At 41.8% G+C, this 14991-nt stretch overlaps 1 protein-coding gene across 9 annotated transcripts in view; it reads left to right on the top strand.

Moving 5' to 3' along the window:
* LOC138743093 (la-related protein 1-like) overlaps nt 1-14991 on the top strand; it is a 180963-nt gene that overhangs the window by 87516 nt on the left and 78456 nt on the right. For all 9 annotated transcript variants that reach the window (XM_069897907.1, XM_069897909.1, XM_069897908.1 and 6 more), the window contains 2 exons: nt 5080-5106; nt 13903-14074. In XM_069897907.1, the coding sequence (XP_069754008.1) occupies nt 5080-5106; nt 13903-14074 (199 nt within the window). The remainder of the gene's footprint in view (nt 1-5079; nt 5107-13902; nt 14075-14991) is intronic.

The raw sequence follows: 14991 nt of genomic DNA on the forward strand, positions 1-14991 counted from the left end.
ACACATAACATGCGAGAAGCCGGTGAAGACAGTCACCTACAGTGAGATGCTCCACTGAGAGTTGGAGGGATTGTGGTGGAGACATCTTCACACGTACATATTAAAAATAATATTGAAATAAACAGTAGAAATGACCACCAACAACAAAGCACTTAATCGGCATTTAGAGAAATTTTATAAAAGAAATATCACCATAAAAAGGAGCCACACAGAACCCAGAAATCCAATTTGAGAAAGAAAATCAAGATGAAGATAAAAGCTTACAGGAAGAAATACAAAGTAAAAAACAGAAACAGATGATTGACAAAGAATATTTTGATAATTGAATAAAGATGTGAATGGACAAAATAATGACTGAATTCACTATTATTAAAAAACTGGACAAGAAACTGATTTAAAAATACAAAGAATGGAGAAAACTGACAGATATTTGAAAAAGAACTGATAAGGTGGGAGACAGAGTGAAGGGTATGGAAATGGAGGTGATTGAACTAAGAGTAAAATGGGAAGATAGAGATAAGGAAATTAAGAAAACACAAGATTTATTAGCTCAAAAAATTGAAATTGAACAGATGAAATAATATAAAAATAGTGGCCGTAAAAGAAGGGGAAGAAGGAACAGGCATAAAAGGATTTATAAAAAGATGGATCCCACAGATCTTGGGAGTGGAAAAACTCCAAGAAGAAATCAAAATTGAAAGAGCCCACAGAGCATTGGTGCCAAAGCCACAACCAAATCAGAAACCGCGCTCCAAACTAATAAAACTATTACGATATACAACGAAGGAGAAAATACTGGAACTGGCAAGAAAAAAGTGAAAGGAAATAAAGAACCACTGGAACATAAGGGGAAAAAAAATATTCTTTTATCCAGACATTAGTTTTGAACTTTTAAAGAAACAAAAAGAGTTTAATTTAGTAAAAAATGTACTGTGGAACAAAGGTTATAATTTTGTGTTGTGAAATCCAGCTATGTTGAAAGTATTTATTTCAGGTGGACAAAATAGACTGTTTTCAGATCCAGAAGAAGCTCACTGCTTTGTAAACCGACTATTGAATATGCAACAAGAAGAGGAATAAAAGAAATATTAAAAGGACCATTAAGATAATGCATATAATTAAGTTGGAATGTTAATAAGTTGGAACGTTAATAATTTGAGTACAGATGTTTAAGGTTAAAAAAATCCTTTTTATATTTTATGAACAATATATTATTTCTGGGGGAGGGTTGGAGGAGAGAATCTACCCACAGCGAAATCTGTTGACATTTGCATTAATATCACAACCCAAATAGAAAAGGGAGTTGTGGTTGTCTTGCGAGACGGCAAGGACAACTCAGTAAAGGGGGGAAAAAATTTTTTTTTTTAGTATTGTTTAGTTTATTTATGGTTTTTGTTAATTTCTTATTAGTTGTGTTGTCACATAAAGTAAAGAATAAGAGCAATTTAAAGACTAATTTTAAAAGAAGGAAGATGGAGAGGTTGAAAAGGTGGAACAGAGCTCAAAGAGGATGATTAAGATGAGTACGTTGAACTGTATGACTTAATATTAATGGAATACACAATCAAATTAAGAGAAAAAGTTACTGACACTACTTAAAAAAGAGAGAATAGATATAACATTTATACAAGAATCATACTTAACTGAATTAGAACACCGCAAGTTAAAGAGAGACTGGGTAGGTCACGTAATGGCATCATCATACAACTCAAAAGCCAGAGAAATTGCTATATTAGTTAATAAAAATCTACCATTTAAGATAAATGAAGTAATAACGGACCCAGCGGGTAGATATGTTATGATGAAAAGCCAGATTTATTCAGAATTTTGGAACTTGATGAATATTTATGCACCTAATAAAGAAGACCAGGAATTTATTCAGGACATTTTTTTTAAAATAGCAGGCACACAGGGACAGATTTTACTCGGGGAAGATTTTAATTTTAAGCCAGACCCATTGATAGATAAAACTGGGAAGATCGAATATAAGGCAAAACCATTATCTGACCACTCACCCTTATTAATGACAATTGATTTAGAGGATATTCCATCAAAAACATATAGATGATTTCCAAGTTGACATTATACATTTTTTTGCTACAGCTAAGGTTATCATAATAAATCTTTTTTGCGCTTCATCCGGTTTGAGAATGTATGTATCTTGATCAATATGGTTTATAGTGTGAAAAAAAAACATAGATGGTTAAAAAGGTAAGATTTTCATGAATACATAGAAAAACAAATCCAAATGTATTTCGAAACAAATAAATTCGGTATCAGATAAATTTATACTATGGGATGCAATGAAGGCCTTTATTAGAGGACAAAAATATTAGTTATATGACTAAGATTAAAAAGGAATATAAGCAGGAAATAGAACAGTTGGAAAAAGAGATCATAATTATGGAAAAAGATATAATGAGAATGGAAGATACCGAGGAAAAAGAGAGATGGCAGAGAAAAAGTTAAAATATCTCACATTACAAACATACAAAGTGGAGAAAAACATTATGAAAACAGAGCAAAGATATTATGAATTAGGAGAAAAAACCCATAAAATAATTGGCTTGGCAGCTAAAATCAGAACAAGCAAAAAGAACTATCTTAGCAACAAGAGGATAAACATATCATATAACCCAATAGAGATTAATAGAATTTTTTTTTAAAATTCTATAAGCAATTGTATCAAACTGAAAATTCAGGGAAAAATGACAAAATAGATGAATTTCTATCAAACATTGAATTACCCCAATTACAGTTGGAAGATCAAAATGAATTACTAAAACCTCTGACAAATTGCAGAAATACAGAATACATTAATGACATTACCAAATAATAAAATGCCAGGTGAAGATGGATTCCCTACAGAGTTTTATAAAGTATTTAATAGTCTATTAATTCCTCCCTTATTAGAAGTAATGAAACAGGTGGAAGAGACCCAGAATTTGCCTGACTCATGTTCTTTGGCTTGGCTTCGCGGACGAAGATTTATGGAGGGGGTAAAAAGTCCACGTCAGCTGCAGGCTCGTTTGTGGCTGACAAGTCCGATGCGGGACAGGCAGACACGATTGCAGCGGTTGCAGGGGAAAATTGGTTGGTTGGGGTTGGGTGTTGGGTTTTTCCTCCTTTGCCTTTTGTCAGTGAGGTGGGCTCTGCGGTCTTCTTCAAAGGAGGTTGCTGCCCGCCAAACTGTGAGGCGCCAAGATGCACGGTTTGAGGCGTTATCAGCCCACTGGCGGTGGTCAATGTGGCAGGCACCAAGAGATTTCTTTAGGCAGTCCTTGTACCTTTTCTTTGGTGCACCTCTGTCACGGTGGCCAGTGGAGAGCTCGCCATATAACACGATCTTGGGAAGGCGATGGTCCTCCATTCTGGAGACGTGACCCATCCAGCGCAGCTGGATCTTCAGCAGCGTGGACTCGATGTAAAACAGCAATAATTACAGTAATTCCAAAAATGGAAAAAGATCCACTATCACCGACCGGTGTCATATAGACCAATATCGTTGCTAAATACAGATTATAAATTAATTGCAAAATTACTAGCGAATAGATTAACAGATTATGTACTGAAATTAGTAAAATTATATCAGACAGTGTTAATTTATTAATTTAATCCACACAGCACAAATAAATAAGACACCAACTGTAGCAGTAACTCTAGATGCTGAGAAAGGTTTCGATAGGGTGGAATGGAATTATCTATTTAAAGTACTACAAAAATTCAAATTACCTGAAAATTTTATTAATTGGATTAGAGCATTGTATAATGGACATTTGGCAAAAGTAATAACAAATGAACATGTTTCAGATCACTTTAAATTGACTAGGTCAACCAGATAGGAATGTCCACTATCATCTTCCCTGTTTGCTTTGGCCATAGAACCATTGGCAGAACTGGTGACCCAAATAAATCAATAAAAAGGTTATATATAAAATTGAAAGAATATGGAGAATTATCAGGAAATAATGTTGATATCAATAAAAGTGAAGTGATACCAATGAACAAACTCGATTATACAAAATATAAAAAGAAATCCCCTTTAAATGGTAATCACAGGCTAGACATTACCTTGGTATTAGGATAGATAACAATTTAAATCATTTGTAAAAATTAAACTACCAACCGTTAATAAAAAAATACAAGAAGATTCCGTGGTCGAAGTAAAAAACGCACAATGCTGGAGAAACTCGGCAGTGTCCTTTATATAAAAAAGGTAAAAATACATAACCAACTTAATGGCCCTTCGTTGAAGTAAAGTGACACAGTTGTGTCACACTCCCATATTCACATGTCTGTCCACAGCCTTATGTACTATCCCACGAAGACCACATGCAAATTGGAGGAACAACACCCGATTTTCCATCTGGGCTCTCTCTAACCAGATGGCATGAACATCAACTTTTCCATTTTCTGCTTACCTGCTCTCCTCTTTCCCCTCCCTCCTTCCCTTCCCTTTTCCAGTTCTCCTCCCGCCCTTCCCCCTCCCTTCACATAGCCATCCCTCCTCCCCTTGATTGCTGCTGTCCCCTCCCCTTCTCCACCTATCACCTCCTGGCTTTGCAACTACACATCCAATTCCCCCCCCCCCCCTTACTCTTGCTCAGGCGCTTGCCGACATTTTTCCATACTTTGATGAAGGGCTCCAGCCTGAAACGTTGGTGATGTATTTTTACCTTTGCTATATAAAGTATATTTTTTCAACTGCTGGGTTTCTCCAGCATTGTGTGTTTAGTTGGGCAGCACGGTTAGCGTCGTGGTTAGCGCAATCCTGTTACAGCATCAGCGATCGGGACCGGGGTTCGCATCCCGCACTGCCTGTAAGGAATTTGGATGTTCCCCCCGTGTCTGCATGAGTTTTTCTGGGGACTCTGGTTTCCTCCCATCCTTCAAGATGTACTGGGAGGTTGTAGGTTAATTGGGTGGCACAGGCTTGTGGGCTGAAAGGGCCTGCAACCGTGCTATGTCTAAATTTAAAACACAAAAGCTGGAATGCTTTTGTTCAACAGTGTTATGCTGAATATTAGATGGTTTTTGCAAAGTGTCTGCTTTTTAAATTCTTTTGTTCTTATTTTTCAGATATGGGAGCCAGTTATTACCCCTGAGGTAAGTCTCTGCTAGTGTTGGATAATAATGAACGTCACTGCTACTGAAGAATCACATTTGATTCAATTAACTTCACCTTGTGGAAACTTAGATGTTGTTAAGTGTTCGGGGAGGGGTGGGGGCAATGTAGAACATGGAACACTACAGCACAGTACAGGCTCTTTGCCCCTCAATGTTGAATGACTGAGGCCTTTCTTCTTTGAGAGGTGTCTTAATAGAATTATACATGATAATGAGAGTGTGAGAGAGCCATCACCTTTTACCTGGGGTGACACAGCAAATACCAGAAGACATAGAACACTACAGCACAGAATAGGCCTTTCTGCCTCGATGTTGTGCCCACCCATATATTCCTTCCAAAAAACGTACTAAACCCTCCCTATCCCATAACCTCTATTTTTCCTCTATCCATATGCCTGTCTAAGAATCTCTTAAATGCCCCTAATGTTTCAGCCTCCACCACCATCCCTGGCAAAGCATTCCAATCACCCACAACTCTCTGCATAAAAAACTTACCCCTGATGTCCCCCCCAAGCTTCCCTTTCTTCACTTTGTACATGTGTCCTCTGGTGTTTGCTATTAAATCACCAGGCAGTGTCCTTTATATAAAAAAGGTAAAAATACATAACCAACTTAATGGCCCTTCGTTGAAGTAAAGTGACACAGTTGTGTCACACTCCCAATTCACATGTCTGTCCACGGCCTTATGTACTATCCCACGAAGACCACATGCAAATTGGAGGAACAACACCCGATTTTCCATCTGGGCTCTCTCTAACCAGATGGCATGAACATCAACTTTTCCGGTTTCTGCTTACCTGCTCTCCTCTTTCCCCTCCCTCCTTCCCTTCCCTTTTCCAGTTCTCCTCCCGCCCTTCCCCCTCCCTTCACATAGCCATCCCTCCTCCCCTTGAATCCTGCTGTCCCCTCCCCTTCTCCACCTATCACCTCCTGGCTTTGCAACTACACGTCCAATTCCCACCCCCCCTGAGAAACTGGTGTTGGCTGTCCACCCTATCTCATAATTTTGTAGACCTCTATTAATTCTCCTCTCATCCTTCTACGTTCTAAAGAAAGAAATCTCAGCTCTGCTAACCTTGCCTCTTAAGCCTTATTTTCCAATCCATGTAATATCCTGGTAAATCTCCTCTGCACCCTCAAAGAGGTCCCAGAACAGATCCTTGTGGTACTCCACTAGACACCAACCTCCAGGCAGAATACTTTCCTTCCACTACTATTCTCTGCTTTCTACCTATAAGCTAATTTTTTTTATCTACATAGCCAAGGTTCCATGGATCCCATGCCTCATGACTTTTTGAATGAGTCTCTCATGGGGGACCTTGCCAAATGCCTTTTTTAAAATCCATTTCGACCACATCTACTGGCCGACCCTCATCGACTTCTTTTGTTACCTCCTCAAAAAACTCAGTTAGGCTTGTGAGGTATGACCTTTCCTTCACAAAGCCATGCTGACTATTCTTGAATAACTGTTCTTCTCCAAATGCTCAAAGATCCTGTCCTTAAGAATCCTCTCCAATAGTTTGCACACCACTGACAGTCTTATGACTGTTGTGTTGAGAAGAGTACCAGGTTCGGTGAGTTCACAAAGAGACAAGTCTGGTCACAAGTGTTACAATCATGCGTAACTTTTATTACACCTGGGAAACAAAGAGGAGAATGTTAAACGGTACTCAATCACTATTTCACTTAAGTGACAATGTAAGACATTCACCTCCAACAATGGTAAACCTAAACTCAACCCACTCACACACTACAAACTGTGACGCTTAGACACACCCGGTTCCCTTACCAATGGGGGTGAGGCTCGCTGCAAGTATTGATCTTTCACAATACTATGGCTCAGCTTCAGTGTAGTGCACACCTTACTCAGACACTTCCAGCAATATCCACAGTAGCAATCTGGCATGGAACAATATCTGGAGCTTGGACTACGAGACAGAGAGAAATAATGTGTTGTGCGTTGGTGTTACAAACAATGCTAATCTATGATTCTAGCCAATAATGACCCCTGGTGATTTAAATTAGCCAACGGCAAGGTTTGCGCTAATGAGTGGCCGGAGTCCAACCTTGACAGGTGAAGTGATCCTGAATATGTTACCGATGGGGAGGGCACGTGACCACCCGCAACACACACATTCCAGACAGTCAAGGAGGCCACCTTCAACATCCACCCCTCGGAAGTCACATTATTCTGCAATCACTATGAAGCCAATCAATAACACTATGTACATGTAATAATTATAAAAATAGAAAAAGAACAAAAAGACAAGTTAAAATAAAAACTATACCACATACTAACCCTAACCCTAACTAATCAAGCAGATCAATATATATACAACTTCCTTCCATCTGCTGGACAAGGCACATAATCAAAATCAATGACAATGCCTCACCAGCTTCCACCCCCCTACCCCAACCAAACAGGGTTCATGGAGCAGGGGGCTGTGGGAGCTGCTCCCCAGTGTCAGAGGGGAGGGGAGAGAAAGAAATGTGTCTGGTCATCGACTCGCGTGCCTGGTTTCACTGGCTTGGCTGGCAAATGTGAGCACCTTTACCACCAATGTCTACGAGCAGGCAGTGCAAGATCATCCATCAGGGGTCAGAGCTGTCTCTTGGCTTGAGCATCCCATGATTCGGTCTCACGCTTGGGCGTTCCCTAAGTGCTGATCCCATATGCATGTCATTGGTATCCTGTGGCAAGGCAGGGGGAAGGCTGGCAGATGTGTATCCAAGAAGTAACCAGGGCACTCTGTTTTCCTCAGCTGTCGTCCGACACCAGAATGTTGTTACTGCTTGCAGCATTCTCTTTAAACAGGCGCCCTAAGTGCCTGTGTTGGATCCCTGAAAGTTAGTCAATTTGTGATTTTAAATAAAAGCTCCTGAAGCACCCACCTCATGAGGTATTTGTTTCTGTATTTGGAAGGGCTGGGGCGACACTGTCATTGTCAAGTGAAACAAAATTTATAAAATATTTCCTGTTGGTGTATTATCTCTAACATCATAATTAAAAGCTAAAAATACAATTTCCTGAGTGTGCTGAGACATTATGCAAAGTAGATACCAAACTCAAAATGCAATAAAAAGGTCCATCACAAAGGCTGTAACAAAAGATACAAATGGCCAATTATGATGTTTCCATGGCAACAGCTGTTGTCTGTGAAGGCCCTTTCATGCAGGGAAAACACTTGTCTGTAAAAGCCTTTACGGCTAAAGACATACCTTCCTGAATGTGCTGTGGCCAGCTCCGTGACGCTGATTCCAACCCATCTCCCTACTCATCCCTCTCCCTCCAAGGCAGGGGCGCTGGGTGGGAGCCAGTGGGGCAGTGGGAGCCATCAGCGGTGACAGGTGGGGCAGCGGGGCCAGAGGGGTGGCGGGAGCCATCTGGGGACGGGTGGTGCGGGCTGAGACAGCCACAGTGGGCTGCTTCAGTCTTCGGGGCTGCTCTCTGCAGTTCAACACACAGCAGAGCAATAGCCATCTTCCCTACCCATAATCCCCCATGCAGCTGGAACTGCCGTGTCTTTATGACAGGTGGTGCTATGGCACCAGCTGCCTGCCTCCGGGGAGGGGGGGTAGGGGGGCCACTATGAGGCGTGTCTGGGCTCAGGAGCAGCCTTTTAGGGCCTGCTGTCAAGTTTTAGATCTGCTCTTGTGGCCTGCGGAAGCCCGACATGAAATGCGTTCAGCTTAAAAGTTAGGTGCATAATAAATGACAAAAGCTCCTGCAGATAAAAACAGACCTGATGTAGTGACTGAAATCAGTGATGGAATCGCAGCAGTCTGTGTGTTTCGTAAGCCCCTTTCACACTTACATCCCACTAAATTGGCCATTCATTGTCTTGGGATAGGAATGCAAGTTTGGTTTTTCACACTTGACCACTCCTAACTGGGACACTAAATGCTTTCACACTAGCAAGGAGCCATCCCCAGGGGTTTGGAATTTCTACCAGTGACATCATGAAGCATCGAGTGATGGTGGACCTGCCCTAAATCCTGATCAATGTATTATGATCTTACATTTGAACAAAAATAATTATAACATAATTAAGCTTTATGTACAGCACAGTTTGAGCCCGTCAGCCCCTGTTGTTGTGCCGACCTATATAAATCTTTATAAGGGACCGTGAGAAAGTGCAAGCAATAAATAGCATTAGCAAACAATTTTTAAACAGGGTGGAAAATTTGTTAGCGCTATAGCATTCAATTTATACAGTGTGGGAAAGTTTGTAGTGCTATATGACAAAATTTGTATAGTGTGGGAAAATTGGTAGCACTATCGCGTACAATTTATAAATACCGTGGGGAAAAAGCGATAGCAGATCTGCCCTCACAGAATTCCATGTGGCAGAGAAAGGGCTGTATGCCTGGCTGCATGCATGGATCATTCATAGAGGGGTTCTAGGAAATCATTGGTTTTCCCCAGTCTTTATAAATTGTACCCTATAGCACTATCAATTTTCCCACGCTGTTTAAAAATTTACTGCTTTTGCTATTTATCTTCTCTCTCTCTCTCCCCTCCCCCACCGTACTGCGACTTTCCCATGGCAAAGTTTATACCTTCATTTAAATCTTTTCTTCCTGCACTCATGCAAAAACTTGGGTCATTTCAATCCCACAATGCAATTACCTCTTTCACACTTGCCTGATTTCAACACCAGTGTCTACATAGACTGGGGATTGTGCTAGGGGTCGAGCCCATCAATCCCTGGCATGAGATGACATCATCTGATGCCGACATTGAGCTGATTTTCCGTTTATACTTGGCCTTTTAAAGGCAGATTGGTGTTTGATTCCTAGGATCACTTGCAAGTATGAAAGGGGCTATAGACCCTCACATTGATAAAAGGAACAGCTTGAAGGGTGGTCTTCTGTGCAGGAGAGGGGTGTTTGGGAGAGTTCAAAAGAAAGTTTAGTCAGGGGCCACCTGTGGTCCAGATCAGAGTGGGCAGTGCACAGGAAGCTCCATACCCACAGGGATTTCACTGAACACACGTCTCCGTAAATCACTGGCATGGTGACGTAATTGAACTTTCCCACAGCTCCGCAAACTTGAGTGGGTGCTACCCCACTCTGTGTACTCTGATTCCTCCAGGAGAATAATGGCTTCCTGGACGTTTTTCCAAGTTGCTAGCCCCATGAGGGACAAGACCACCCCTCTAAGGTATGGGCATGCAGTGGTGACTAAGTAGCCTGCTAAGGTACCAGTCAACTTGGTGCTCCCTGGGAAATAGTGCTTGCAGGCACAATCAGTGCCGACTCGCTAAAAACCAGTCTTCTTGCCAACATTGTGCCGCTGTGGCGGGCCATGTAGACCCCATTCCAGGAGGGCAGGGAACCTGGCCCAGACCGCAGTTACCACCCATTCCCATAGGGTGGTGCCATCATCGGCCCCTTCTGGCGGTTCCTGCGAGGCATTGGCAGACCACCCAGCGAGCTCATTTCCAGATAAGAGAGAAGGGAACTGGTGGGGGGGGGGGGGGGGGTGTGCCCTCGTCTCTCAACAGAAGCAGTGGCAGGTGGGGCAGTGTTCGACTGGCCACTGGTTCTATCAGTCCCCTTGCCGGGTTAGCTCCTTAGCAGAGTAGTCCCAGGACTCCTATTATCTCACCATGACAACATACATGCACACCCAAGGTCCCCCCATTTTTGGCTACCTCCCCCTTTTGGAGAGATGGTGGGTTCCCTCGTGGCATACCTGGGATCATGTGGTTACTGTTGGGCTTGTAAAAAGGCTCAGGCACACAGAGGGGAGGACGTGTGTCATGGGACTCAGTTTCCCCATGGTCATACCCATCCCCCAACCACGTGACAATATCCTTCCCCCACTGGACAATTTCCTGGGTCAGGCTCCAAACCAGACCAGCTTGCAACTGCTGTGTTTCAATTGGTTTGGAAGCTGTCTCCATGGCTTTAATTTCTTTTTTTTTTAATTAATTTATTTAAAATTTTTGACCATACATACAGTCAATTACAAAATTAAAAATGCAAGTAAAAAATAAATCCAGTATTTGCTCCATGGTGGTTATACCTCAACCCCCATTCACCCAAGAAAGACCCCAAAGTAAAGAAAAAGATAGATTTGGTGAGAAAAAAAGAAAAGCAAGATGGTCTGCTGAAAAGAGCCTCACACTCCACGGATCATAAATTCATAATCAATTAATTTTCTTTGGAGAAGATCAATGCAAATTTCAAGGATTAGGATGAACATAATTAAAGATTTACAACAGAAATTTGTAAATTTGGATGCCAAACTTGTAAAAATACATCGTACTTATTTTTTTAGTTAAAGGTAATTTTTCTCGAGGGGAATACAGCTATGTATTTCTGTATTCCAATGTGCCATATCTAGTTGGCAATCAGACTCCATGTAACTGCTCTACATTTTATAGCAACTGCCAACGCAGTTTTAACAATTTCTGTTTGATGTTTGGATAGTTTCAGAATAGGTCTTATCCCTGTAATATTCCCCAGTAAAAATAATTCTGGGTTTGTGTAAATATGATTCCTGTGATCTGCTCTAGGAAATTTCCAAGCTCAACCCAAAAAGGCCTTACTTTAGAACATAACCAAGTTGAATGTTAAAAAGTTCCTATGTCCTTGCCACATCTATAACTTCGATCTGATAGGGCTGAATTTAATTTGTTTAATTTCAGTGGTGTGATATATAATTGATTCAAAAATGATATTGTACTAATCTATATCTTACATTTATCATGTTAGTCATACTATCCCAACAGAGTTCAGAGGAGGTTTCCTCATCTATTCTTACATTTAAGTCTGATTCCCATCTCTGCCTGGATTTATGAACCCCTTGTTTGAAGTAAATGATACATTGCCCTGACATCCCATGCCGGCTGCCCCTGCCCCGATGTCCAATGCTGGCCGCCCCAGCCGTGACACTGGGTGGGACTACAGCCACAGTCGACAGGAGCTGGCGTTCGCTCCGAGGTTCCTCTCCTGCAGCTGGCCTTTTCAGGTGCCAGAACAGCGCCTTTCTCAGAGCGATTGCACCTGAAAGCGGCTCAAATTTGCACTAAGGTCTTTAAAAAAAACAGCACTTTTCTACCCTCCAACTCGACTACTCCATTATGTTCCTGGCATATTTGGCTGCTGCTCTTAATGTTGCCTCCTGATCCTGGTAGCTCAGGAATCTTACTAGGACGGATCATCTGGTTTTCTGGGGTCAAGGGTCCGGTGGGCTTTCTCCTCAAGCAAGTTTTTAAATCTTCCTGTTCTCAACACTCGTGAGATCCATTCCTTAAAGAACCCCACCGGATCATTCCCTTCAGTCCCTTCTTTTAGTCCGATGACATTATTCCCCCTTCTGAAATTCTCCATCTAATCGATTTTATCCAAGCAGCAGTTGTTTGTCCAGTTTCCATGCCGTTACATTTTCTTCCAGGTCCTTCAGTTTTTCATGAGCCTTTGTCAGGTCATTTTTGACTTGGCCCACTGGAGTTGTCAGGTTTTCAAGCGCTGTCTGCCTCCTCTCTCAGCACATTTACCACCTTAGAAAATCGTCCACTCAATGTCTCCGTTGTTTCCAGCAAGCTTTGCAGATCGGGTGTCAACCCTCCCGTCTATTTGAGTCTGCTTCGACATCAAGGCGGCACTTTCTTCACCACTCCCTTGTGGACTTTCTGTCAACAATGTCGTTGAATTAAGAATTTCTTCAGCCATAGCTTTTTGGGTTTTTCTTACCCATCATTTCCTACTTTTAGCACGTAAATTCTTTAGTCTGATAACTTTGATTCGTCTTTTTAATCTCTTCACGGAGAGCTCTTCTAACCCACGTCTGACTAGATCCTTCACATGGCCATGCCCTCCTTTAATTTCTAAGTTGGTCACCTAACCTTGGGCAATCTGCACTGCCTCTTGCAGTTCACAACAGTCGCTATCTTTCTGGGTGCCCTGACTACTTGGACGTGATACCCCACTGGCCCCTAAGTAGGGATATCAGTAGGGTTTTTCAAGGAAGTTACCAAGAAGGTAGATGAAGGAAAGGCTGTGGATGTTGTCTACATGGAATTTACTAAGGCTTTCAAGAAGGTCCCACATGGGAGGTTAGTTCAGAAGGTTAAGACACTAGGTATCCATGGAGGGGTTGTAAACTGGATTCAAAATTGGCTGTGTGGGAGAAAACAGTGGTAGTGGATGGTTGCTTCTCAAACTGGAGGCCTGTGTGTGCGCTGATGGGTGGCTGGAGTCCAACCTTGATTGACAGGTAATGTGACTTCTGAATAAATTTCAGACGGGGAGGACATGTGACCACCCGCAATACACACATTCCAGACAGGCAGGGAGGTCCGTTTCCTCCGCACACAACAAAGGCTCACTGGTCTATAATTCCCAGGATTCTCCCTATTACTTTTTTAAACATTTGCTGGCACTTCCCCTGCAGCCAAAGATCACAGCTCCTGCCCTAGCAAGCTCTTCCCTCACTTCCCACAGCAACCTGAGGTATATCGCGTCTGACCAATCTTGATGTTCCTCTTCATTAATCTCCTCATTGTCCAGCACCCAAGCCTGTTCTATTCTGCCTTCACTCTGATCAAGGTCCTTTTTTCTTGTGAACTAGAATTTCTCCTTCTGGATGTGCTTCTGATTCAAGTAATTGGTGTAATTTGGAAAGGTGGGCTGAGGTTACCAGGGATAAAGGTGGAAACCAAACCTCACCAGGATGTCAGTCAGGAGCTGGAAGGAGTGTAGATTGGTGAAGGGAGAAAAGGCACATAGGTATATGTAAATCATCTTCACATCATTGTGTTCCAGCATCCACAAATCAGTAAACTACAACAGAACAAAAAAACACTCACAAGAAAGGAACGGCCTGAGAAATGCGACAGCAGTGAGAGTAAAGAGAACCAGCGAACCAAGTCTGACGAATCACCTGAGGAACGGAGTGCTGACGAGGATTCACAGAAATCTACACAGAAGAGAAGAGGTATCCCAGTGATTTAAATTGGAAGAGTTTGTTTCTTGAAGGTGTATTCTATTTCTGTATTCTGAGGAAGTCATAATCCTAGAACATTGTTTCCGGTCTCCACCGATACTATTTGACTTGCTGAGCATTTCTGGCATTCGTTTTTGTTCAAACTTGATAAATCTGTAATTTGTGCTCTTCAGCTCTGTCTCAATGTTTATGTCTTCAGGAAAGAAGTAGCACTACAAGTGCTGAGCTAGTTTTGGAGCATTAGGTTGGATGCTGAAGCATGTTCCAGAGGCAGAGGTCTGGAATGGCACGGTTCTGCCAAGTTCAGCTATGGCATCATATAATATAGCCCAGATAAGTACAGGTACATAATCTTTTATTCCAAAACCCTGGGACCAGACACTTTTAGGAATTTGGATTTTTTTGGATAATAGAATAATATTAACACCGGTATGTTAATTAATTGTTCTGATTTCAGATCCACGCAGAACAAAGACACACTCCAATTAGAAAGGTCTCTGGATGGGTGAGGAGGGGCGGTGGCAAATGGAATGAGATAAAGATAGACCATAAAATTACAGAATACTTTTTATTTTTAAGTAAAATATACAGTAAAATTTCAAACATAAACTAGCTCAAACTAAGCTCAATATCTGAAAATATGGGGACCATTGTCTTCAGGTTGGAGTCTTTTTAAAGACTTCTTCCGATGTCATCTGGTCACTGTAAAACCAACAACATCTTTCTACTTCTTAAAGTTATATATGGTCATAGTTCCCACACCATAATCTTCAGTAAGACACTGCTCATCTCCTGTCATCTACGTCCAAGTTTCTGCAATAACTCGACTTTATGCTCTCGATAATGACAGACGCTTCCTTTTCTGCTTCTCTCTGTTACCCATAGGGGACTCTGCAGCTCTTTTTGAC

Source organism: Narcine bancroftii, chromosome 9 (genome assembly GCF_036971445.1).
Source record: "Narcine bancroftii isolate sNarBan1 chromosome 9, sNarBan1.hap1, whole genome shotgun sequence".
NCBI lineage: Eukaryota > Metazoa > Chordata > Chondrichthyes > Torpediniformes > Narcinidae > Narcine > Narcine bancroftii.